The sequence below is a fragment of the Aspergillus heteromorphus genome (genome assembly GCF_003184545.1).
Source record: "Aspergillus heteromorphus CBS 117.55 chromosome Unknown BO70scaffold_28, whole genome shotgun sequence".
In the NCBI taxonomy this organism is placed as follows: domain Eukaryota; kingdom Fungi; phylum Ascomycota; class Eurotiomycetes; order Eurotiales; family Aspergillaceae; genus Aspergillus; species Aspergillus heteromorphus.
In genome coordinates, this window is record NW_020290433.1 from 218,651 (window position 1) to 245,125 (window position 26,475).

Consider the following 26,475-nt stretch of genomic DNA (forward strand, 5'->3'; position numbering starts at 1 on the left):
CCCACCCAAAGTCTTGTTATCAATTTTACCTCCTAATATGAGAAAGATTCCTAGAGTGATCGTCACCTCCAAGCTTTCCCGTCTTGGAGCTCCTATTCATTCCTAGTTGCTCTGCTCTCGCAAGCGTCTGATAGTAGCAACGATCAGCATCTTTATCAAGACACCCGGGTGCAAGTTTGCAAGATACACATTGTTGCCGCCAGATGACACTTTATTATCGAGCCCAACGATAGACATTCGCACTCCACGATCTCGCGATATCTCTCGGTCACATTGCTTCTTCTCCCCCATCTTCTTGACGTTGTTGGCCTCCTCAGCAAGAGGAACATATAGCACTTGGTTTCAACATCTGACCCCGACATCAGTTTGGTACCGTTCAACCCAAGTCAGAAAAAAAAGTGAAAGGTACAGGATTTACATTACAGTGATCCCGTCCGGACAAGGCAGGGCCTTGCGGATCTTTTTTCTATTCATTCTTCCAAACGCCTTGAGTTCATTGGCCACTTTCCGGGCACCTGTTTTCTGGCTGCCTGATATCCATTACTGCAGACTTTACGCGAAAATGCAAGGTTATCCATTCACACCCTCGACAGGCCCACCAAGGGAAGGCCAAAAAAGTAAGCTCTCCTTTCAACCACTGAAATATAAGATTACTTTGTCCACTCCACGCAGACCCGTCCTTGAAAGGCATTTATTAAAAGCTCATCATACAGACTACGTATTCGTTGATGAACATAACCGGCATAAGAGGCTTAAAGGTACATCTTATTATCCCACTTTTCAGCTACGTTCTAAGACATACCGCAGTGATGCGAGCCTGCAATGGCTGCAGGAAGCGAAAGATCAAATGCGACGCTGCTACCACGAACACGTGGCCTTGCTCGGCATGTACACGCTTGAAATTAGTATGCGTCCCTCCTACAGTAGGCCACGACGGGGATTATTCGAGTGCGGAGAATGTCGATGCCAACCCCGCCGGTTCTTTGAGCGCATCCGACGCACCAGAACCTTCGCTTTCTTTTGTTGCGCCGCAATTTCGAGACGGCGGGCAAAGTACAGCTGGCGGCACTCATCCTTATAATGAAGGCATAGGAATGTTTCCACAATTTGCACATTCTGCTTCCAACCAACCCAATGTTTACGACATACGTTCATCTCAAGTTCCTGTGCCGCACCATTCTTATCAGCCGCAACTGTTTCCCAGTGATCACGCCCAATCCCTGGGGGGTACAGAAAATGAAATTTACAGTGACCATGATCAGTCAACTGCTGCAAACCTCAGTGAGGTTTTGGGCGAACTTAAGATAGACGAAACTGGTATTGGTATGGTGCTTTGGAATGAGACGTGACATGAGAAAGTTGTATTGACTCTTTCATAGCACCGTATATCAGACAGCAAAGAAGGGAGAGGGCTGAACCGGCGATTCCAACACAAGATGAAGTAGATGAAAAGTTGCCACCTCTCAGCACTGGAGCTGGCTCCACCATACGCATTCCGCCTGAGCTTATGCCGTCTGATGATGAGGTAATGAACTTGTTCAAACTATATTTCGACGATATACATCCTTATGTTCCCGTCGTCCATCGATCTCACCTGTACTATCAATGGCAACATGAACGCTGCTCAATTTCTCCCCTCCTGCTTGAGGCACTTTTCGCATGCACAGGGAGGTTATCTGATGATGCAGCTCAGGGAGCACAGTGGCTCGCGTTAGCAAATAGTAAGACAGCTGTCGTCAAATCAGATGTATATTTTGTTTAATAGTGGTTACTTACTCATCCATCACAGGGCATGAATCCAGTTTCATGGACGAGCCTCGCCTGAGTACAATACAGGCACTACTTCTGCTATTGAAAGCTCGAGAATCACGACCCAAAAAGGGCTATTACTATCGATCTTGGCAGACCGTCAAGACTATTGTCTCGATGGCGAAAGACCTGGATATTCATGAACATAATAACATCCATGCGGACGGCCGGCCTTGCGACTTGAATCCAGTAGAGTGCTTGGTACAGACCAGAGTCTGGCAGGCCCTTCTAGTCGTTGAAGTGATGATCGGTGCACCCCAGGGTACGTCATATACCAATTGTAGATTTCCATTAGCTGATGGTTGCAGGTCGCTCGGACTATGGTGTGGATCCCGAGACGGTAAATATGAGTCCAGTTTTGGATATTAGAGGCCTCGATCAGTTTGAATTGGATCGGTCTAGACAGTATGCATACTTCGTCCGAAATGCGCGCCACATTCGTATCATCGCCGACATATACCATAAGATAAAGAAGCAGAAAGATTGGGGGGCCAATCCCAAGTTCGTTGAAAAAAACCCCCTCTTCACCGACTGGCTCCAAAGTTTACCCCCTGATCTGCAAGTCAATTATCCTCCGGACGGTTCACCACCATGGATAGCATCACATTTCGTCGGAAACATGCATTCGCATTGTCATCTAGGAATTATTTTATTACACCGACCGCAATTAATTGCATCCAAATCATTTGCAGCTGGAGGCGGTTGGAAAATGCATATGGCACTATGCTACTCTTCTGCCAAATATTTGTGTAGGCTCCAGGAAGCCATTTTGAATCGCTTTGGACTATCAGGCCTCCTTTTCATGCAGCGAGGTATCAATTTCACCATCTACACCGTCCTGACATGCACAATGTTGCATCTTGTGAGTACCCATTACATGGTTCATCATTCTCGTGATCAGCTAACGCTATAATAGGTTGCTATAACGTCCCCAGATCCGAACTTCCACACCGATGCGCGCGAATACTTTACAAGACACATGCGTATCCTCGAGAGATGCTCTTCGGCTTGGCCCATGCCGGAATTACAGGCGCAAATCGATTCCTTGCGGTTTGCATTTTCCGCCGATGTCAGTCGACCTTTCGAACTAAAGCCGACATTCCCCTATGGGAGTCCTTCCGAACCATACCACCCAAGCCCGCCATTAGATTCACATTACGGGCCTTCTTTAAATCAAGTCTCCGGTGTTCAAAGTAGAGTGGGTTATACAGCTTATTCAACAACCCCTCCAATATCAGCTGGTACTGAAGACTCAAAGTCCGATTCCTCTCAGCTTCAACCCCTAGGATTGATACCATCCCATTCCATTTCAAATCAGACCATCAACACCCCGTTGGTTGACGAGAACAGCTGGGATCCTACTCGCATCATCAAGTAAGGACATGAGAAATCGTTAATGTGGAAAGGATGACCGCTGACACTCATGTCTGTCCAGTCAATGGGATATGGCATTTTCGATTGGACCGCCAACCGTGAGCACGAATTCGCCGCCAATGACCTTGAGCAACCCTTCTCAACCATCACAAACATCTTTGACAGAACACTTCCCTGTACAATATGGACCACAAGCGAAAGTCGCCTCAATGACGCCCACTCAACCGGTGCCACAGTTTACCGGACAACAAGTAGTGTTCACCGCACGCGACTGGCAGCAAAGTGTTGCTAGTGTATACGATCCGAATGGCCTAAAACGACGGTGGAACTATTCCGTCGACATGGGAGATGAAAGTAATTTGAAGCGACAGCGTTAACGTTCTTGCACGTGCATCGATGATCGGGCAATGGCCAATAATATGATGCTGTGGTTCTTCTATCATACCGTAACTATGCGCAGTGAAAGATTTCCGGGTATGAGTTTCTTGGTCTTCCTCTATGACCTCCACCTATTTGTGACAGTTCTATTTCTGTAGGAAATGCCCTTGGATTTATTAACACCCGGGGATATCTCTTATATGTTGTATAAATTATTGGCTCAAACATGTCATCGTCGTCTGACCTTTGCAAGTAACACATTCCCCATTTGAATAAGTGACAGGTGGCTGATGTCAAAGTGGGGTGACTACGTCAAGTAACCATGCTTGTATCCAGCAGAACACTATCTTGAATGTTTTGTGATTCGTTTTTCAATACCATATCCATTTAAATTAAGGGCGTTGATGATTAACAACTAGATTCACAGTCATCGGCCAGATAAACCATTATTCTCGTCATCACAACTGTAGCTGTAGACAGTAACTGAAGAAGACCGGTAGCAGTAAATAGTTGGGGACCTTGAAGCGTCAAGCTAGGTTACTGGTCAATCAAAGACCAAGTACAAGTATATTTGATCACAAGCCAAGAGGTATTAGAAAGTTCATTCAACATTTCTAGAGCTGTATATCGAAATGAAAGAGCAGGTTGACTTTGCACTGTGGTCGAGAACCTCATAACTGGACTCCATATCCAAGACAGCTGCCACATCATGAAAGGGTGGGTAGGAGAGGGGACCAGTAAAAGGCTATGTAGATCCAGATGTTCGAAGGGCTGTGTCAGGTGCTCCGACTTATGCCTATTCGTTCTTCGCGTGAGCGGACAATTCTTGCCTTGTCCCCTGGCAAGGGCTTCAATTCGTCGCTAGGGTCGAGGTTGGCATGACTGGCGTGATTGCTATTGTTGGCATGAGCGTGGGTATTGTTATGCCTGACAAGCTTCAGGGCCCGTGACTCTTCAAAGGCTGCAAGGTCTTCAGCCGTTATGGCTATAGCAGTGGGCTTGCGGCGAAGCATCTTTACTCAAAGATATAGGTGCTGGTGACAGTTGCGAGGGCGGATTGTGCGATAACTAGTAACCCTTCTTGGTACGAAAATAACCTGAGACCTACTCTGTAAGTGCCAAGCTGTACACGTGACTTTGCAGCCATTGGCGGAGGTTATCGACAAATTTAATCTTACCTCAATTGGAACACTGAATCATCAACAACCAAAATGCTCCAACTTTTGACCCATCCTCTGCATCGCGATGGTGCTAGACTAGCCGAGGGCCCTTTGTCTCTTGTACGCCAGTTTTCAGTCGCTCAACTCCAGGCAGTAAACACACGCCAACCTAGTAAGATTTACCTTGGGATTGTCTCCATGTGGATTTCCTTTCCCTCCCTTCTTTTGGCTTTCTGTTTCACTTCCCATTGAATGTCCAAACCAATACCACTTCTGTCTTGTCGTAATACTGACAGTTGACTCTTTTAGACACACATGGAAGGGTTGTTCTTTCAGGGTCTGCTTTGGCTGCGCGTTCTCATACTGGCTCCCAAAAGCCCAATCTCCCATCAACGAACTTGAACCCCAGAAATACTAATACTGAGCGTCCTCGTCCTCGGAGAATAATTGATGCAAGATCTCTGGCCGCGTCCCGAGCTGCTGGTAAACCGACAAATATTATAAGAGGCCCCAGGATTCGACCCACTCCGGGTGGGCTACCAGCGCGCGCTCGCATACCTGGTGTGAAATCCAAGGCGACTGCATCCAAAGACCGAAAAAGAGGCAGTTCCAGTGGGTCCGGACAGTCGGCTACAGAGACAGCCGATTTACTGCAGGAGGCGGCAGTCAATGATGTGTATCGCGAGCTTGCGGAGCAAACGAGGCCTAAGCCCATTCGATACGAACCCGAACCTGTCTCTCTAGCATCTCTGAAGGAGACCTGGCCTTCATTGCCCACCGATGTAGGCGCCCATACCGCTGGAATGGTTGAGAAGTTGTCGTCATTCAGCGACCGCTTTGCCAATGGATATGTACCCCCAAATGAGCTGGGTAGACGACTTTTCCGAGGGAAATTCGTTCGTTTCATGAATGAAAAAGAAAAATCCGAGGCTATCATGGAGGCAAACAAGTTGTCCCAAGAATGCGCCGACCGGTTGTCTCAACGCAAAGGCGATCTACTCGATCCAAACCCGATCAACTTCAATCCGATCAGCACACAAGATCAGAACGTACTTATGGGGCTGGTTGTTCAGGGCAATTATCCTAAGTCGGTTGCGGAGCGGGGTGCTAAACTTTCAGTTGTTGAAATGGTCTCAGAAAACCTGAGAAACAATGCAACTTATCAAACGGCTGGCAAGAGTTCTGCGTTCATGGAGAAATTGGATTCCCTTCTAGCCTCGGGTCGTGGTACAACGCGTATCTGAGCACCTGCTGTGTTTACTATCATTGTACAGTACTGTCCTCTCATGTACCTTTACTTTTCTCTTGATTTACTATTCGGCCTCCAGACCCCTACTTGGCCTGCTGAATGGCTGCGCATGGGCAAGTGACCGGTCCAGGGACCAAAGAATTGTAATGTTATTAATATCGAGTAGATTCCAAGAGTAGTCTGGCGGTATACTAGGCAACTTGGCGAAACTGCTGCGTCACTGTGCCCTTTCCATGGCCCTCTTTGTAGTCTCAAACAGGTCCTTCACATCCCTTTGGCCTTTTTCTGTAAGTTTTTCCATCTGCTCTTGGGCTTTTCGAACATCGTCGGGTCGAGCAAGTTTTCTTTTTTGCAAGTCCTGGAGACGCCTGTGTACAGTACCGCGGGAGTCACGGATAGCACCAGCTGCTTTTTCCATTGCCGTCTTTGACATAGAAATGGTCTGATCTCGGGATTCTTTTGTTGGGGGCGGAATCGAGATGTTGAGCTGAAGTGCATTATGGCAGTCGGGTTGTGGGGTCAGAGACAGATTTGAGGATATGATTGACGAGGTTATAGCTTTCACATGCTACCATCACATTGCGGTATTTGTTAGATTGGGTAAAAAGCACAGCGGACGAGGCATGTTGAGAACTTACATCTTCTCCAGAGGCCAAAACAGCTACCATCCGTCCACCTTTAGGAACAACTTGGGCTACATCTCGCAGTTTTAGCAACTCTTTGCTACCTTTGCTAAGCTGCACACGAAGGTTCTCGATCAGTTCGGTGTTGAACCTTCCCCCTACACGCAGCCTGGATAGATCGTCTTTGAGTCGGGACAAAGCGTCAGCAATGCCATTATGAAGTTGTGAAAGGTCGTAAGGATCTTCCGAGGTTGGTCCAGCTTTTGACGATGATTTTCCGGAATCTGTAACGGGTATCGCCTTTGTTCGTTCCTTCTTCTTGCATAGAAATGTGGAGTTGGAAAAACCTCGACTCCTGTTGAAAGTTGCTAGCCTATACCGATGATACCAGCCTAGGGTTTGACGCTCGAAAGAGAGGAGAGAACGAAAACAAGTAAGTACAGGCCGGTATCGCATATTGAGAATCCTTGATCGTTGTCACAAATCGTATATGTTTATTTTGCGGTGATAGCCGCAAGGGAGATGAATGAAGGATATTGTGTTTGATTCTGGACTCGTCGGTTGCGCAGAGGTAAAGGATTGCGGAGCGAATACGTTTCAGAACTACTGGGGAGTATTTCGATGGGTATGCGCGAAAAAGTCGTAGTGGTACTTAACTTGGCATGCAGGTAGAAGAGGCCAAAGGGTCTGAGTATTAAGAGAATTGCTCAATCGCGAATTTGCAGTGCTCATTATTTCAATAAGCTGGCTACGGCGGGCCGAGTCCAATCTGATAGAAGGGGGGGGGATGAATAGTACACATTCTTACGGAGACATTACGAACATGGCTGGCTCATCAAGATCATTAAATTGCCAAAACATCATCTAAATTCCATGAATTACTTTTCACAATTTTTGTACCCGGTCATGAATAAATACGCCTGACCCGAAAGGAAGGTCGCATAAACAACGTTAGGTTCTCGTCTTCGATCTCTTATGTAGCGAGCAAGGTGGCCTCTCCGCCCAGATATGATGAGAAGCGGGAAAGGAAGAAGAGCGGGCGGGAACGTGAGCATTACGCTGTCTGATGGCGCCGCACAGAAGATCGTAATAGGTAAGAGGAAGTCATCTACCGGGTGGCCATGGCCTTGGTAATCAGTCTCTTAAGAGCAAGCTCCTTCTTCTTCAGATCTTCGGGGGTGGAATCTTCGATCTCAAGCTGGGCCATAGCGTCGCTGAGGGCGGATTCAATCTTCTCCTTGTTTCCACGCTTCAGCTTCATCGACATGGTGGGGTCAGAGACAATCTCCTCAACACGAGAGATGTAAGACTCAAGCTGCTGGCGAGACTCAAACTTCTTGGTGAAGGCCTCGTCACTAGTCTTGAACTTGGCGGCATCTGGGAGAGTACATTAGCTGGGAGTGATTTTCTCCAAACAGGAAAACCTACCATCGATCATCTGCTCAATCTCAGTGGTAGAGAGCTTGCCAACGGCATTAGAGATAGTGATGTTCGCCGTACGACCCGAAGACTTCTCAGTCGCAGTGACCTTGAGGATACCATTGACATCGACTTCGAAAACAACCTCAAGAGCGGCTTCGCCGGCCCTCATGGGAGGGATAGGGGCGAGAGTGAACTCTCCAAGGGAAGTGTTATCGGCGCAGTTGGTACGCTCACCCTGGTAAACGGGGAACTGAACCGTCGTCTGGTTGTCAACGACTGTGGTGAAAGTGCGCTTCTTGATGGTGGGAACGGTCTGACCGCGGGCCACGACAGGAGCGAAGATGTTGCCCTCCATGGCAACACCAAGAGACAGCGGGACAACATCAAGCAGCAGAAGGTCCTGGGTTTCGGCCGACGTAGCTTTTCCAGACAAAATGCCAGCCTGCACAGCGGCACCGTAAGCAACAGCTTCGTCCGGGTTGATACTCTGTTCATATCAATTAGCCAAACCGACTCCAGCCAACCTCGAAATTACGTACCTTTTCAAGCTTTTTGCCATCGAAGAAGTCACTGAGAAGCTTCTGGATACGAGGAATACGGGTAGAACCACCGACAAGCACGATTTCATCGACCTGCTTCTTCTCAAGACCGGAGTCCTTAAGGACCTGCTGAACCGGATCCAGGGTGCCAGAAAAGGACTTGGCATTGAGATCTTCAAACCTGGCACGGGTGACGGAGGAGTTGAAGTCCTCTCCATCGAACAGGGAATCAATCTCAACGGTCGTCTGGGTAGCATTCGACAACGTCCGCTTAGCACGCTCACAGGCAGTTCTCAGACGGCGAAGCGCTCTAGCATCGCCAGAAAGATCCTTGCCAGTCTTACGCTGAAACTCCTTCTTGAAGTGGTCCAGAAGGTTTGTGTCGAAATCTTGTCCACCAAGGTGAGTATCTCCAGCCGTAGCCTTGACAGTGAAGACACCGCCCTGGATGTTCAGGAGCGAAACATCAAAAGTACCACCTCCAAGATCGTAGATCAGAACATTGCGTTCCTTGTCCGACTTACCAGAGCCAAGACCATAGGCGATCGCAGCAGCAGTCGGCTCGTTGATGATACGGAGAACATTTAGGCCGGCGATAGCACCAGCATCCTTCGTCGCCTGGCGCTGGTTATCGTTGAAGTAAGCAGGCACGGTGATCACAGCCTTCTCAACCTTCTTTCCGAGCTTGGTCTCGGCGACTTCTTTCATCTAGCGGACACAGTTAACGCCACGCAAATTAAAACAATGAATCATGGTGAGCTACCTTCATCAGGACCATGGATGAGATCTCTTGAGGGCTGAAAGTCTTGGTTTCACCGAGGTATTCGACCTCCACAACAGGGTTTCCACCCTGGTCGACGACCTTGAACGGCCACGACTCAACGTCCTTCTTGACGATGGGGTCCTCAAACCGCCGACCGATAAGACGCCTATACTCGGTTAGGTCGTTATAACTTAAGAAAAGTCTGAATACTTCGCCAATCGACTTACTTGATATCAAAAATAGTGTTCTGAGGGTTCATGGCAGCCTGGTTCTTCGCCGCTTCACCGATCAAGCGTTCCTTGTCGGTGAAGGAAACGAAGGACGGGGTGGTGTAGCTACCCTGTTCATTGGCAACTGCGACCTGTGAGTTCTTGGGCTTTTATATGTAGCGCATAGCCAGGTACATACTGATCTCGACATTGGTGCCCTCGTAGTTGGCAACGCAGGAGTAGGTTGTACCTAACACTTAATTTAGTCGCAGTCGAAATAGTCGAGGGGGAGCAGGAATGGAACTTACCAAGGTCAATGCCAATGGCACCTTCGTAAACTTCGTCAGCCATTTTAACAAGGAGAAGTTTCTCACGGGGTGGAATGGAAAATTGGAACAAAACTAAGTTGCGAGACGGAAGTTGGAGGAAGAGAAGACTAAATAAATTTCGCCCCAGGCGTCGGGGTGGGAGTGGGTTAAAATTTGGATGGAAAAAAAAGAACCCACTTTCCCTTTTTCAATTTTCTCTTCCCCCCTCTAATTTTCATCCTGGGTACTTTTTTTGGCGCGCCCTCGGGAGACAGTCCAAAGCTGGTTGGCTACTGGTCCCCTTAGATAATCACACAAAATCACGTGAATATTACCAATATTACTATAGCAGAGTAACTCTCATAGGTGGTTCGAACATCAAAGTTTGAAGGTTTCCATGCTAGTAAGCAATTCGCCCCTCTTTCTGGTTAGACTGTTTTTATGTTGTATCACACTATTCTGAGTATATAGTATGGTGCTGCTGGATCTATACGGGATTCCTAAATATGGCGGGAAATCAAGAAATCTTTTGTCTCTGTAAAAGCCAAAAGTCTGGTTGAGTAATAATTTATTGTTTTAAAGCAAACCACAGGCGGTAAAGCATGCATAAGGAATGTGCCAGTGGTTACATGTCCTTATATCAATTATAAATTTCACTGTAAGCAAAATCCATGACGGAGTTGCGACTAGAATGAATGTTCCTCAGCTACTGTTATTTGACAAAATACCAAATTGTTTAAACCTACACGGTCTTTTCCTTCTTCTTTCTTTAGAGATATATAATTCTCCAGCTCCCTGGTAGAGAACAAACACATGAAGATAAATCCTACTAGCGATGGAGAATCGAATATATAACCAAGTATAGGTAGTATTAGATTTATAACCATCTGGATTTGCGTCGATTTTACACGATTACTCCCCCCCCCCCAGGTATATCTTCCTCCAGCTCACAAAAAGGAGATTATCATTATATGAGCTCTTGATTATACTCAGTCCCGTTGTATATTATAGGTGTCACTGAATTTGCATGTTTTGCCAGTGATGGTTAGGCACTAGGCAAACATTGATCAGGTGTACAAGTTTATATATAGAAATTCCAAAGTACTAAAATGTGACGGCGTACTTGATGTTATAGCCTCAGGCAGCAAAGCGGGTAGCTGCTCCACTAGTACTAGCATTCTAACAGCTGCAGGCCCCTTCAAGGGAAAACGACCTCTGTGCATTCACTTCCCAGTACATTTCAGCTCTGATTTCACTCCTTTGGGCCGCTTACCCCACCAATTTTCAAGAAACCCTACTAGGCTCTACCAAATTAGGAGGACATCTTTTGTTACCCGAGAACTGAAAGTCAACTACGGAGTACACTTGTTTTGCTTGGTGGACATACCAAAGTCCTTCATCTACTTGTGAGTATCGGCTTTACATTTAATTCAGCATAGCGTATCCTATCCTCGGATTCCGCAGTAATACATTAATTAATCAAGTTTTGCTGACAAGATAAAGACCACAAAGTGGCCTTTCAACTCCGCTATCTACCCCCGCTATTCCAGATGGACATCGATCTAAGTAGACGGAATAAAAAGCCCCGCCCTTTGCTTGAATCGGAGCGGGAGAGGCTTGAGGAATTTATTGATTCTATCCATTATTCTGCCAGGTAAACGGTGCATAAATCTTCACTTCGGATTCCTCTGATATCATAAACTTCAGATACTCAGATGACCAATATGAATACCGCCACGTGCAGCTTCCTAAAAATATGCTCAAAAAGATTCCAGCCGACTATTTTGACAGCTCGAAGGGGACATTGAAGCTGCTTTGGGAGGATGAGTGGCGAGCCCTTGGCATTACGCAGGTACGTAATATATCAACCCATATGAGCAGACACGCAAGTCAAAATAGCCTAACCCAGGTGATCAGAGCTTGGGTTGGGAACATTACGAAGTGCATGAACCAGAACCGCATATCCTCCTATTCAAGTAAGCGTTGGGATTTTCTTGCTGCTCTATACAATGCTGATCAACATACACAGGCGGCCCTTGAACTACCAACCTCCCGTGTCACAGTAAATAGTCGGACACAAATACAATCACAAATATCAAGCCTGATCCTGCTACCCACAATCAATGGCATGGATGAAAAACAGCAAACAGCCAGAGATGGAGGAGTCATGCGTACTAAGGTACTAAGATCCATCCAGATACTTATTCCTGGAAGTTGAACTTTCAAATGAGAACGAACCTTTCCTACCACAGAATGAATGCTTGATAATTATCATCACCACTTGAACCCCCCCCGCCCCCCAAAAAGGGCGCGCGCGCAGCCTGTTGTCCTACAATCCCCTTTAAACATGACGGCCTAAGCCACATTCGTCGCCAACCATTGCTCCCATTGTGTGGGTGTGAAGCTGCTGCTGATCTTTGGTTCTTCAACGCCCTAGGCAGTGGAGTCAGTGCATCAATTTGCTTGTGGGTCATAATACAGCCTCTCACATTGAAATATACAGTTGGAGAGACATGAACCCCAACAACACGAGCTGACTGTATCGGATAAATTTCCATAAGTGATCTAATGTAACAAGTTTAACCAGGCTCAAACAGTGGCGCACCTTGATCATGAGTTTTATATCATTGGTCACCTTGTTACCAACGTTCAGATGCTCCTCGCTATTTGCTTCCTCGCTAATTCTCAATGCATTGAGCATCTCATCCTCGTTCACGCCAACTGTTGCGCCAATTCTTGCCAGTCTCTCATATGTCGTATTACGTGTCTCATTAACAACGCTGACATCGAAAAACTCTTTCTGTTGACTGAATAATGCTGCACTGAAGTCCCAGAATTTACTTGGAGCTATCTTCAGAACGGCTGCACCGGCTTCATGCGTCAAAGTTGATGATGGGTGCCAGGGCTGAATGTGCTGGCGAAATATGACCTGGAGATTTGATTGGTAATTCTGCGCAATAACAGGCCTCACTGATTTGTAAAATGTGTTGAAAAGCTTTGCAGAGAACTGGAGGAGTAAGCCTGTTAGTGGATAACCTTTGGTACAATAAAGACGCTATTTGTAAAGGGTAGACCAACGGGGCAGACATAGTCAAGGTCTGGATATACAAGAGGTTAGCCAACAGACGCTTAATTTGACGGTAGCGCTTTACAGACAAAGTTCAAGTGTATGTTGGGGCTGCTGGGCATTGGGCGATAACCTCTGGCCCATGAATTTCGGATGAAGAGCCATCGACGTTATAGAACAGTTTGTGGTGGTAAGAGAAAAGATGGAGCCGGATTGTAAGTACACAGATATACCTGGGGAATACGGGGGGTTTACTCAGTTGTTTCTGAAAATGGGAATGCGGGGTTATATAGGCCAAAACGACCACTGCGCGGCTTACCTCGCCCTAGGGCGACCCGGCCAGTCTAACAAAGTGGCCGGTCTAATATTTTCTGCTTCTAAAAATTAACTATTTTATTATATTATATTTATTCAAGCTACTGTAGTACTGATGAATTGTTATAAGATTAAAATTCAAATTTAAAAAATTAATAATATATGAAAAATAAAAAACTGGTTTATTAGTATTATATGTGAGGGTCTGGCACATGACTTAATATATAACCTGGTTATATAAGATTATTATATAATTATAGATATTTGTTACTGTTATATATATTTGTGGTGGCCACTCCGGGGCCATGTGACTGTATCTTTCTACTTGATCACTGTGATTCCTGACTTCTCTTATCTGAATTAATTCACTCTTTTCTATTACTTTATATAATTATTTCTATCAGATTATAAGTCCAGGAATTATTATTTTAGAGTTATTGAATAATATCTTTAAAAAATTTCACTATTATAAAATATTATAATTATGATAATTAGTTAATAGTATTATTGATATTATTTTAATTAGAATAAATATGTAAATAATCTACTTTACTAAATCTAGATCTTATATTCTTAATACAGGTAAAATAAATATATTTAATAAGATTGATTTATTCTCTTTTTTAAAAAAACATTATTAGACATATTAGAAAAAATATTCTTTTAGATTAATATTTTTAATTATAATAGTTAATCTCTAGACTATTTTTAATAATATTATCTATATAAGAACTAAGTCTGCTAAATTTAACAAAGATTTATTATTTTGAATTATAAATAATATATTAATTTTAATATATTATAATCTATTAAAACTTTGAATATTATTATAAATAACAGAATAAATTCAGATAAATAGTTATATACTTATTAAATCAGATATTAAATAATTTAGAAAAAGAATTATAGAATTTTAATCTTTTTATTAAATATATTAATAATATATAGATTAATATTTATAATAAGATAATTAATAAAAAAGAGCTTTAGATAATAAATATATTTAATAATTATATTATTTTTAAAAAACTTTATATTTAATAATTTCTAAATTTATTATAATTGATTATATAATATATAATTATATTATATATTTCAATATAATATCTTTCTTCTATATCTTTATAATTATATTATTTTATAAATTTAAGAATAATATATTATTATAATATATTATTTAATATCTTAAGTAGAGTGGCTTAACCTGACTATTATATCTTAACCTTAATCTGGCCATAATCTAATAATTAGATTAAGATATAAAAAATTTTTAATTATATAATTAACATTAGATTAAGATATAATTATTACTTTAATTATTTATATTTACTAATCAGAAAAATTAGATATAGCAAATAAATTAATAATTATAGATTAATTTATAATATATATATTTTTTTATATAAATAATATATAAAGTATAATATATATTTAATTATAATATAATAATATTTTTTAAATATAGTCTATTACTTAATCTATTTAATTAATTATCTTAAGAGATATATTATACTTTAAAAAAGACTTTTATAAAATCTAATATAAAAAAATAAAAAAAAATATAAAATATTTATTTTTATATTATTTAAAATAATAATTATAATAATATAAAAATTATAAAGATCAGATCTTTATCTTTATCTAAATATATATAATAATTAAAGACTTAAATAAAACTAGTTTTTTTAATTTTAATAATAATCTATTCTCTAAATTATCTTTAAGATTATTTATATTCTTATTCTTATTAATATAAAAAATAATAATTATTTTATTTTATTTTTATTTCTTAAATATAAAAATAATTAAATCTAGATTAAGATTATTAAATATATTCTAATATTTCTTATTTATAATAAAGTAATTAATATATATTTAAAATATAACTACTTTAATTATATTAGAATAAAAATAATTTTAATAATAATATGAAATATTTTAAGAATTATTAAAAAAATATTTAATATTAATATTATTAATTATAATTAAGAGAAAATCTCTAGCTATCTAATAAAAAGTAAAAAGTTAATTATAATAAGATTTTTAATAAATAAAAATATTAATATATTTTATAATATCTGAAATTATATTAATTTAATTAAAGATATCTTAAAAAATTATATATCTTTAATATTTAAATATATTTTAAATTTTTTATATATTTTAGCTGCAGATAAGAATCTCTAATATTTAAAAATATTATAAAAAATCTTATCTAAATCTAATAATAATTTAGAAATTATTAATAATATATTAATTCTTAGATTTTGATTATAATAAAAATAAAATATCTTTTTAAAAATAATTTAATATTTATAATATTAGTTAATATTATTATTTAATTATATATTTTTTTTAAATTTTTTAAGCTTTAATATCAGATTCAGAATAGTTATAATTATATAAATATAATTTTTTATTTAATAAATATAATAATAATATTTTCAGAGCTTTTAATATATATTATATAAATATTTAAGAATCTTTTTTTTTAAATATTTATTTTTTTATTAATTTACTAATTAAGTAATTTAGATAATTAAAAAGATTATTATAAATTTTATAAATTTTATAAATAGTAGATCTACTATTCTTAGAAAGATAGAAAATAAAAAAAAGATATAAAAATTTAAGAAGATATTTTATCTATTTTTATTTAATTATAATAAAATAAAGATAATTAATATTATTATATTTATAATATTAAATAAAACTTTTAATTACTTAACAGAGATTGAATATTTAATAAATTATAAAATAGATTAAGTTTTAGCAGATTTTATAATTAAGAAAAAAATAGTAAACTAAGCTAGATTTAAATTATTAAATAAACTAGAACTTTTTATAATATTAAAGATTTATATTTATAAATTATATAATCTTTTAAATTTATAATTAAGAATTAATATAATAAATTAATTAATAGAAAATTTCTAGAAATTCTTTATAAAAAAAATTTATATTAATTTTTATAAATAATTTCTAGAATATATTTTCTTAAGAATTCTTAAAATATTAAAAAAGATTTTAAAACTTTTATTATTATTTTTTTTATATATATTTAATAATATTATTTAAGATCTTAATCTGAAGTTTCTGCAGAAAAATATTAATTATAAACTAAATTATATAAATAAAATAAAAAATATAATACTAATTTTAAATAATTTTTAAAAAATTAGAATTAATTAGAATATTATAAAATTAAATACTTTAATTAAATTAAGTTTAAAATTTAGCTAAGATTATATTAAATATTATATTATTATTATTAATATTATTAGTTATTATATTTAATAATTAATAAATAAGATTATATTTATATAAAATTAATAAAATAATTATAGCTAGATTTTTATTAATATAAGATTTAAATATTAATTAAAAATCTAGTAAAATCTTATAATAATTTATATTTTTTATTAAGAAATATTTAATTAAAATAAAAACTATTTTCTAATTAGAACTAATTTAGTAATCTATTATAATTAATATTTATTTAATATTTAGAAATTTTAATAATAATTATATATATATTTCTTTAAATAGTTTTATAAAATATTTTTTAATTTATATTTAATTAGAAGAACTTAATTTTTAATAAAAAATTAAAATAATAAGATTAATTATTTATTTAAATTAAATATATTTAATAATTTAAAATAGTAGATAATAAATAATTATAAAATATAGAACTTAATTCTAAAAATTCTCTTAATTCTATTTATTATAGATTATAAAAATCTAAAAAAGATAATAATTAAAAAAGATTTATTTTAAAAAATAAATAAATATCTATAATAATTCTTTACTTAGTATCTGATTAATTATTTACTTAGATATAATTAATAATAATTTCTTTTTATAATTTTTATAAAGATAATAGCTTATAAAACTAGTTTTTAAGTTTTTAATTTTTAAATATTATAAAATATAAAAATATATAATATAATAAATATAAAAGATTTTATTAAAAAATAATACATCTTTCTAAAAATTATTTTATATTATTAATTCTAAAAAATAAAAAGTTTTTTTTAAAATGCTAAATATAAGATAATCTTCTGATTCTTTATAATATATATAATCTTAAGATTTAAAGAAAAAGAAAAGATCTGACTTAAGAAGCTTATCTTAATTTAGATATTATTATAATTTATAAAAATCTAAGAAATAAAAAAAGAAAACTTAATAATATTCTTTAAAATAAATTAAATAATTATAATTAACTTATAATTCTAAAACTATTTTATAAATAATAAATATAAAAAATAAAAATAGAAAATTTTATAAAAATAATTTATTTTATTTTAAAATATAATTTTATATAAATATAATCTATTATATTTTAATATATAGCTAAGATATCTGCTGTATTTTATTTATTTTAATAAATTTAATAAATAAAAATTTATATCTATTACTCAGACTTATAAAATAGTTTTTTTTTTTAAACATAATTATTTAAAATATAATAAATTAAAATAAAAAATAAATATTTATAAAAAAATTTATAAAAATTTTTATAAAACTTTTTATAAAAGCTATAATATTATAATACAGATCTAATATATTTTATCTATTTTATTTATTTATTTAATTTATTTAATTTATTTAATTTATTTAATCTATTTAATCTATTTAATCTGTTTAATCTGTTTAATCTATTTTATTTTAATAATCTGACTATTTATAATCTTCTTAAGTATTTATTTATTTCTAATTTTATTAATAGCTTTTTAAGCTATATATAAGGGTGCGTGTTGAGGTAGTGTGAAGAAAGTATATCTATCACAAAGTCAAGATAGTGTCTGTATTACTTAAAATATTATTACTAGTTTTTTATCTAGCTTCTCTTGCGGATAGATATATCTATAAGAATTCTATAAATTATATATTATATTAATATAATTACTTCGCGAGAAACTGTTTTTATAATATAAATATTTCTTATAATATATTATATTATAAGAATTATAAGAATTATTATTCTTATAATTATTTCTTTTCTTAAAATCTTAATTTTTAAGATTATTATTTATAAAAAATTAAATATTATTAAAATCTCTGCTGTAAAATCTTTTTATAAAAAATTAATTAAAAAAAAATAATTTTTTTTTTTTATAATATCTATTTTATATAAATTTATTATAATTATTTTATATAATTATAATTATATTATTATTTACTATACTTTAGATTTTTATAATTATAATTAGATAATAAATATTGCAAGTATCTTTATAATTATAATTAAATAATAAATATAATATAATATTTCTAATTTAGATATAAATTAGAGCTCAGGACTTAGAACTTAAAATTCTAAGAGAGAATATTTTTCTTAAATTCTTTTTTTTTTTTTTCTTAATTTTTTCTATTCTTTAATTTTTTTTCTTTTTTTAATTTCTGTAGTCTTTTCTCTTTAATTATTATTATTATTATAAATAAATACTTATTTAAAGAACTTTTATAATTATTTATATTCTTATAACTATTTTATATTTTTATAATTATTTTATATTTTTTATAGCTTATTTTATATCTTTATAGCTGTTTTACATTTTTATAATTATTTTATAATTTTTATAATTTACTTTATATTTTTATAATTATTTTATATTTTTATAATTATTTTATAATTTTTGTAGCTTGCTTTATATCTTTATAATTATTTTCTGTTTTTATAATTTATTTTATATTTTTATAACTATTTTATACTTTCGCGGCTCTAGAGTATCTGTATTAGATTATAGAATATAATATTTTATAATTTTTTATTAGCTTGCGGATACTTGTTACTTTATAAGTCTGGAATATATATAATCTAATCTAAGAATTATAATTAATTATTTTAATATTTTTCTTTTTATATTATATATTTATTAATCTTTTTTTTTATAAAAAATTACTGTTTTTATTACTAGACTTTTATTCTTTTTTTTTTTTATTTTTTTCTCTTTTTTCTCTCTGAACTAGCCGGCTTTTTTTCTTTAATTAAGTATATAGTATATATTATAATCTCTTAAATTTAAGAATATTTATAATATATATTAATAATAATCGCGGATAGAGATATAATAACTATATTTAAATTAGATATAAGATCTGCTCTTTATAAATTAAATAATTAATTTATTTATTTTTATTTTTATAAATATTTATTATATCTTATATTTTAAGCCGCTGTTAGATAAAGATTCTTATAAATAATTTTTTTTATTATTTTATTATTTTATTTTTTTTTTATTTTTTAAATAAAGACTATACTCGCGAATAAACTTTTTATAAAATTATAGATAATATAGATTTGTGATTAGTTCTTAAATATTATTCTTATTAAAATAATTCTTTTATTTAATTAAGATTTTTAAGAATTTATTTTAATTTTATAAAACTAATAAGATCTTTAAATAATATTTATAAATATTTTTTTTTATAAAAAAATATTCTTACAAGTTTATTCTATTTATTTTATAATATTTATAAAGTAATAATATATAAAATATATTATATATTTATAATTCTATAAATAACTTTAGTTTATAGACTTATAAATTTATTTATTTAATAATATAATAAAATTTTTTATTTTATAAATCTAGTTTTTTATTAGTTTATCTTTATAAAAAATATTTTATAAATAGTTAGATTATCTTTTTTAATATAAAGCTTTTTATTTATTTTTTATAATTATAGAATTATTTCTGCTTTTTATAAATAGAAATTAGATTTTTTTTTATTTTAATATAGATTTTCTAAATATATTTAATTTATTTAAAGATTCTAATCTTTACTTTTCTTTCTTTATAAGAGTTTATTTTAATAACTTGCAGATATTCTATAATAATAATATAAAAAAATAATTTTTTTATAAAAACTTGCGAGATATTATTATATATAAACTCTGTAATAAATAATAAATTTATTTAATTATTTTATTTAAAATTAATATAGTTTTATAAGTATTATTTAAAAATATTATTTAATTTTTTAATTTAATTATTAATCTGTAAATAATAAGCTGTGTGTAATTCTTTTTTTATTATAAATATATAAATAAAATTAAATTAGAAATTCTTTATAAAAATATTATTATAATTTATAATAATCTTCGCGGATATATTATATAGATAGAAAATTTTTTTAATAAAGATTTTTATAAGATTTTTTTTATTAAGACTTTTTTATAAGAAAGTAAAATAAGCTATTTTATTATATTAATTTATTATTATTAAAATATTATTAAAAATCTCTTATAAGCTTTTAATAATACTAGTACTTATAGATAAATTAATAATAAAGTCTATTATTATTTTTTTCTAAAATTTTATAAATATAGATAAAGATTTTAGTAGTTTTTATTATTTTTTATAAATTATTTTATTATCTTAATATATTTTATAGATCTAATAATATTTATTTATAAAATTATTTATTTCTGATTATTAAAATTATTATAATATTAATATTAATATTTTCTTATTTATAAAATAATCTGTAATAAAATTATTATATAATTTTATAAATATTTAAAATTTAAGAATATATTTATCTAAGATATATAATTATTCTATTTTTTATAAGAAATCTTTATAGTTTTTTTATTATAAAATCTTATTTATTTTTTTTTTTTTATAATTTAAAATCTTTAAAATCTTTTAGTTCTTTGCGAATTTTTTATATTTATTAATTTTTTATTAATATTATAAATACTGCGGCTAGCAGCTTTATAAAAGAATTCTTATAATATAATTTTTTTATAATAATAATATTATCTACTATCTTTTTTTCTATAATTTTTTATATATTTAAGATATATTTATAAATAAGAATCTATCTAATATTTATAAATAAAGCTTTTATTTTTATATTTTCTGATTTTTATAATCTAAGCAGATTAGATAATTATTATAAAACTAATTTATCTAGTTTTTTATAATTTTTAATTACTATTTTTTTTTATAATTTAAATATTATAAAAATATATCTACAGAATTCTGTGTGTTTAAATAATAAATAAAATATAATTAAAATATTATAAGTTATTATATTTATTATATCTATTTTTATAATAATTCTAAGTTTATTATAAAATATTTAAGATTTTTATAATTAATAAATATCTTTATTATAAGATCTGTTTTCTTTAGTTAATAATATTATTCTTTAAATAATTTTATTATTATAAATAATTCTTAATTATAAATTTTATAATTTCTTTCTGCTGTAATTATCTTTTATAAATAAAATATAATTAAAATTTATTAATTATTTATATTTCTTTATAATAATATATTATTAATTATAAAATTAAATATATCTATTTTAATATATATTTATTTTTTTTTTAAAAATAGATAATTATAATATTCTTTATAAATATTATTTTTAGCTGCTTAAAATTTTTATAAATATTAATTATAAAAAATTCTATATCAGATTTTCTTTTCTTTTTCTTATATAATTATTTAATAAGATTTATAAGTAAAATTATTATTTATAAGTATTTTTAAATAAATTATTAATATTAATTTATAAATTTTATAAATTATAATATATTTTTTATATTTTATAACTCTGATTACTTGCGGATTATTATAATTTATTCTAATTTTATTTATATATCTTCACAGTTAATAATAAATTTAAGAAAATTAATCTTTATTTATATAAAGTAGTACTTGCTTAGTTTTATATATAGATTTATTTTAATTAAAATATATATAATTTTATAAATTTATTTTTTATATATCTTCAGATCTTGCGAGTATATTATAATATTATTAAAATAAATAATTATAAAATTATTTAAGTACTTTACAAATAAAAAATTTATAAAATCTTAAAATCCCGCGGATATATTAATTAGTCTAAATAATATAATTAAGTATTTAAATAAATTATACTTTATTTAAAAGACTATTTTTTATTTATAATTTATTATAATTCTTATTTTATAATAAACTTTATAAAAATTAAATTATATAAATTATAATACTTCTGTAAGCTAATTAATATAATTATTAATTTATAATAATAGATATTTATTTTTAATAATTTATTTATTTAGCTTGTAGTAGTTAATATATATTTATAAGTTTTTATTTTTTTTTTATAAAGAGAACTGATACTTTAATAGATAATTTTAAATATTAGATTTATTTATATATAAAATATTTTTATAAATATTCTTAGAGTACTTTTTATTTTATAAATAATATTTTATAAATTAAATTTATTTTTAGCTTATAATCTTTTTTTAGATTAATCTTTAGATTAATATCTAATTATAAGAGTAAGCAATCTGTTGCTTTATTTTTTATAAATATTATATTAAATTTACAAAGTTATTCTAAAAATATCTTTAGATTTATTTTTTTATAAATAAATCTAATTATTATAATTTATAATTATTTAGTTTTTAACTCTTCTACAAGAAACTCTGTCGCAGTAATATATTATATCTTAATTTATTATTTCTTATAAAATCTTAAATAATATTAATTAAACTTTATAATAGAGATCTTTATCTAGATTTATAATATATTTAATATAACTTTCTTTATATTAGATATTATAATAATAATTTTTTTATAAATCTTATAATTATTTTTTATATTTATAAAATTAATTTTAAATATTATAGTTTCTTTTAATTAAATATTATTATTATTTAATAATCTTATAAAAATCTTTGCAGATATTATTAATTATTTTATAATTTTTATTATTATTATAAATATTAGATTTATTTTTATATTTATATTAATTAGGATATTAATTTTTTTAAGTAGATTAGTCTTATCCTGCGCAAGTAATTATTTTTATAATCTTAAAATAAAATATATTATAAGAAATATATTTATTAATTTATTATAATCTATTTAGATTATAAGTTATTTCTTAAGATTTTTACTCTTATACTAGTAATAATTTTTTATAATATAATTTTATTTTTTATAATTAAAATATTTTATTATTCTCGCGAGTACTGATATAGAATCTTATAGAATAAATATTTTTAATATATTTAATTATAGAATATTTCTTTATAAAAATTTTTTATAATAATTTTAATTATTAAATTATTTTATCTAATTTATAAGTAATAGTAATTTTTTTTTATAAATAACTAGTCTTTTTATTTTATTAGTTAATATTTAATTTTAGTTTTATAAATAATATAATTAAATCTTATTTAATAATAGAAAAGTTTAGCTGCTTATAGATTTTTTATTTTATATTTTATAAAAATAATTTAAAGAATAAATATAGCTATATAATATTTAGTTTTTATACTTTATAATCTAGCTTTGTCTTTATTTTTTTTTAATATTATAGATATATAAAGTTTTTTTTTATATATAAAAAATTATTTTTAAAATTTATAATTATATCTTCTATTTATAATTCTTTGGATTATTTAACTATATCTTAAAAAATTTATAAAGATCTGTTTAATTATTCTCTTAGAAAAACTTTATAATTTTATCTTTTTATAAATTATTAAATATATAATTTAGATAGACTATTATAATTTATATTTATTAATTTTTATTTTAATTATTAATCTCCGCAGTAGACTTCTGCTGAGTAATAAATAATTAAAAAATAATATAATTATAAATATTATAATATTTACTATTCTATAAAATATATATATATATATTAATCTTCTTTAATTTTATAAATAGAATATTATGATAGAGTGGCTAACGGCCAGGTCAGGTCAGGTTAATTAGAATTTTTATATCTAACCGCCAGATTATAATCAGATTAAGAAAATTTTTATATCTAATTATAATATAGCTAAAAACCGGACAGTTAATTATCTTAATTATTCTTAATATTAAGATCTACTTGCTATATCTTTTTAAGCTCTAGTATAGTTAAGATATATTTAGATTAAATAATTATTAATCTAATTATCTTTACTGTTGTCTAAAAGTATATAAAAAGAAGCTTTTTAAATTAAAAAAATATAATTAAAAAAAATTAGTATCTTCTTTATTACTATTTATTAAAAATAATAAGAAAATCTTAGTTATATTAATAAAATTTAGCTTTTTATAAAATTATTATTCTTATAGTAAGAAATATATATAAAAATATATAATTATTATTCTATTTTAGTTATATATCTTAATTATATTATAGAATACTAGAAAAATTATATATTAATTATTAATTAAAATACTAAGAATAAATATACTACTTCTATTCTATTATTTCTTCTAAATCAGACTATTCTTAGATTTATAAATAAAACATAGCTCGAAGAGCTATTAATAGAATTAAAAATAAATAGATAATTAAGAAGATTATAGATAGTCAGATTATTAAAATAAAATAAATTAAATAAATTAAATAAATTAAATAAATTAAACAGATTAAACAGATAAAATAAATAAATAAAATAAATAAAATATACTAAATCTATATTATAATACTATAGCTCTTATAAAAGATTCTGTAAAAGTCTTTTATAAATCTCTTTTATAAATATCTATTTTCTATTCTAATTTATTATATCTTAAGCAGCTTTATTTAAAAAAAAAGATTATTTTATAATTCTAGACTTTAGATATAAATTTCTGCTTATTAGATTTATTATTAGATTTATAATCAGAAACTAAATCCTGTTCTATTATTATATTAAATTCTTATTTTAATTTAATATTTACTAAACAAAGTTTTCTGTTTTTATTTTTTTATATTTATTATTTATAAAATAATTTCAGAATTATAAATTAATTATAATTATCTAATTTATTTTTAAAAAATATTATTAAGTCTTCTTTTTCTATTTCTTAGATTTTTATAAATTATAATAATATTTAAACTAAAATAAGCTTCTTAAGTCAGATCTTTTCTTCTCTCTTAAATCTTAAGATTATATATATTATAAAGAATTAAAAAATTATTTTATATTTAGCTCTTTAAAAAAAGCTTTTTATTTTTTAAAATTAATAACAGAAAATAATCTTTTCTAAAAATTATATATAAGCTAAAAAATCATTATTTTATTTTAATTAAGAAAAATTATTAATAATATAGAATAGCTTTCAGAAAGATATATTATTTTTTAATAAAATTTTTTATATTTATTATATTATATATTTTTATATTTTATAATATTTAAAAATTAAAAACTTAGAAACTAGTTCTATAAGCTATTATCTCTATAAGAATTATAATAAGAAATTATTATTAATTATATCTAAATAAATAATTAGTCAGATATTAAGTAAAAAGTTATTATAAATATTTATTTATTTTTTTAAAATAAATCTTTTCTAATTATTATTTTCTCTAGATCTCTATAGTCTATAATAAATAGAATTTTTAGAATTAAGTCTTATATTTTATAATTATTTATTATCTATTATTTTAAACTATTAAATATATTTAATTTAAATAAATAATTAATCTTGCTGCTTTATCTTTCTATTAAAAATCAAGTTTTTTTAATTAAATATAGATTAAAAAATATCTTATAAAACTATTTAAAAAAATATATATATAATTATTATTAAAATTCTTAAATATTAAATAAATATTAATTATAATAGACTACTGGATTAGTTCTAATTAGAAAATATTTTTTAATTTAATTAAATATTTCTTAATAAAAGATATAAATTATTATAAGATTTTACTAGACTTTTAATTAATATCTAAATCTTATATTAATAAAAATCTAGCTATAATTATTCTATCAATCTTATATAAATATAATCTTATTTATTAATTATTAGATATAATAACTAATAATACTAATAATAATAATATAATATTTAATATAATCTTAGCTAAACTCTGAACTTAACTTAGTCAAAATATTTAATTTTATAATATTTTAATTAATTTTAATTTTTTAAAAATTATTTAAAACTAATATTATATTCTCTATCTTATTTATATAATTCAGTTTATAATTAATACTCTTCTGCAGAAACTTTGGATTAAGATCTTAAATAATATTATTAAATATATATAAAAAAATAATAATAGAAGTTTTAAAGTCTTTTTTAATATTTTAAAAATTTTTAAGAAGATATATTCTAGAAGCTATTTATAAAAAACTAATATAAAATCTTTTTTTATAAAAAGCTTCTAGAAATCTTCTATTAACTAGTTTATTATATTAATTTTTAATTATAGATTTAGAAGATTATATAATTTATAAATATAAGCTCTTAATATTATAAAAAGTTTTTATTTATTTAATAATTTAAATCTGACTTAGTCTATTA

At 29.0% G+C, this 26,475-nt stretch overlaps 7 protein-coding genes across 7 annotated transcripts; 3 read left to right on the forward strand and 4 right to left on the reverse strand.

Annotated features, from left to right (window-relative positions):
- The first annotated feature begins 462 nt into the window (after window positions 1–462).
- On the forward strand, window positions 463–3,597 carry BO70DRAFT_124039 (Zn(II)2Cys6 transcription factor). Its single transcript, XM_025537977.1, has 8 exons — window positions 463–617; window positions 714–758; window positions 808–1,323; window positions 1,380–1,721; window positions 1,790–2,071; window positions 2,118–2,671; window positions 2,726–3,183; window positions 3,245–3,597. The coding sequence occupies exons 1-8, from the start codon at window positions 563–565 to the stop codon at window positions 3,558–3,560; spliced, it is 2,568 nt and encodes an 855-aa protein (XP_025396188.1). The 5' UTR covers window positions 463–562; the 3' UTR covers window positions 3,561–3,597.
- Window positions 3,598–4,346: 749 nt separating this feature from the next.
- On the reverse strand, window positions 4,347–4,574 carry BO70DRAFT_264170 (CDC26 family anaphase-promoting complex subunit; the record flags this gene model as incomplete). Its single annotated transcript, XM_025538939.1, has 1 exon — window positions 4,347–4,574. A coding segment is annotated over one exon (228 nt), but the record flags the coding sequence as incomplete, so codon positions are not given.
- Window positions 4,575–4,599: 25 nt separating this feature from the next.
- Window positions 4,600–6,109, forward strand: BO70DRAFT_124000 (uncharacterized protein). Its single transcript, XM_025537976.1, has 2 exons — window positions 4,600–4,893; window positions 5,031–6,109. The coding sequence occupies exons 1-2, from the start codon at window positions 4,773–4,775 to the stop codon at window positions 5,963–5,965; spliced, it is 1,056 nt and encodes a 351-aa protein (XP_025396190.1). The 5' UTR covers window positions 4,600–4,772; the 3' UTR covers window positions 5,966–6,109.
- Window positions 6,110–6,129: 20 nt separating this feature from the next.
- BO70DRAFT_321359 (ribosome-recycling factor) lies at window positions 6,130–7,318 on the reverse strand. The gene is made up of 2 exons (XM_025540513.1): window positions 6,609–7,318; window positions 6,130–6,538 (listed from the first exon to the last, which is right to left on the reverse strand). Exons 1-2 carry the CDS (start codon window positions 7,047–7,049, stop codon window positions 6,188–6,190), a joined length of 792 nt encoding a protein of 263 aa, XP_025396191.1. The 5' UTR covers window positions 7,050–7,318; the 3' UTR covers window positions 6,130–6,187.
- A 104-nt stretch (window positions 7,319–7,422) lies between these two features.
- On the reverse strand, window positions 7,423–10,032 carry hscA (putative Hsp70 chaperone (HscA)). Its single transcript, XM_025544011.1, has 7 exons — window positions 9,835–10,032; window positions 9,726–9,776; window positions 9,545–9,671; window positions 9,318–9,483; window positions 8,555–9,262; window positions 8,022–8,502; window positions 7,423–7,970 (listed from the first exon to the last, which is right to left on the reverse strand). The coding sequence occupies exons 1-7, from the start codon at window positions 9,875–9,877 to the stop codon at window positions 7,702–7,704; spliced, it is 1,845 nt and encodes a 614-aa protein (XP_025396192.1). The 5' UTR covers window positions 9,878–10,032; the 3' UTR covers window positions 7,423–7,701.
- A 1,352-nt stretch (window positions 10,033–11,384) lies between these two features.
- Window positions 11,385–11,900, forward strand: BO70DRAFT_298570 (cyclin-dependent protein kinase regulatory subunit CKS1; the record flags this gene model as incomplete). The annotated part of the gene is made up of 4 exons (XM_025539610.1): window positions 11,385–11,488; window positions 11,542–11,686; window positions 11,752–11,810; window positions 11,864–11,900. The coding sequence occupies 4 exons, from the start codon at window positions 11,385–11,387 to the stop codon at window positions 11,898–11,900; spliced, it is 345 nt and encodes a 114-aa protein (XP_025396193.1).
- A 289-nt stretch (window positions 11,901–12,189) lies between these two features.
- Window positions 12,190–13,106, reverse strand: BO70DRAFT_343054 (DsbA family protein; the record flags this gene model as incomplete). Its single annotated transcript, XM_025541400.1, has 5 exons — window positions 12,991–13,106; window positions 12,913–12,932; window positions 12,440–12,841; window positions 12,324–12,371; window positions 12,190–12,267 (listed from the first exon to the last, which is right to left on the reverse strand). The coding sequence occupies exons 1-5, from the start codon at window positions 13,064–13,066 to the stop codon at window positions 12,190–12,192; spliced, it is 624 nt and encodes a 207-aa protein (XP_025396194.1). The 5' UTR covers window positions 13,067–13,106.
- Between the last annotated feature and the right edge of the window lie 13,369 nt (window positions 13,107–26,475).

Excerpts from the sequence above, each read along its gene's own strand:
- BO70DRAFT_124039 (XM_025537977.1), top strand. The coding sequence starts at position 563 with ATGCAAGGTTATCCATTCACACCCTCGACAGGCCCACCAAGGGAAGGC. Across the intron at positions 1,722-1,789 it reads GTGGCTCGCGTTAGCAAATA|GGCATGAATCCAGTTTCATG; the intron begins GTAAGACAGCTG and ends CATCCATCACAG. Across the intron at positions 2,672-2,725 it reads CATGCACAATGTTGCATCTT|GTTGCTATAACGTCCCCAGA; the intron begins GTGAGTACCCAT and ends ACGCTATAATAG.
- BO70DRAFT_124000 (XM_025537976.1), top strand. The coding sequence starts at position 4,773 with ATGCTCCAACTTTTGACCCATCCTCTGCATCGCGATGGTGCTAGACTA. Across the intron at positions 4,894-5,030 it reads AGTAAACACACGCCAACCTA|ACACACATGGAAGGGTTGTT; the intron begins GTAAGATTTACC and ends TGACTCTTTTAG.
- BO70DRAFT_321359 (XM_025540513.1), bottom strand. The coding sequence starts at position 7,049 with ATGCGATACCGGCCTGTACTTACTTGTTTTCGTTCTCTCCTCTCTTTC. Across the intron at positions 6,539-6,608 it reads TTTTGGCCTCTGGAGAAGAT|CATGTGAAAGCTATAACCTC; the intron begins GTAAGTTCTCAA and ends ATGTGATGGTAG.
- hscA (XM_025544011.1), bottom strand. The coding sequence starts at position 9,877 with ATGGCTGACGAAGTTTACGAAGGTGCCATTGGCATTGACCTTG. Across the intron at positions 9,484-9,544 it reads AACACTATTTTTGATATCAA|GCGTCTTATCGGTCGGCGGT; the intron begins GTAAGTCGATTG and ends AACCGAGTATAG. Across the intron at positions 8,503-8,554 it reads ATGGCAAAAAGCTTGAAAAG|AGTATCAACCCGGACGAAGC; the intron begins GTACGTAATTTC and ends TGATATGAACAG.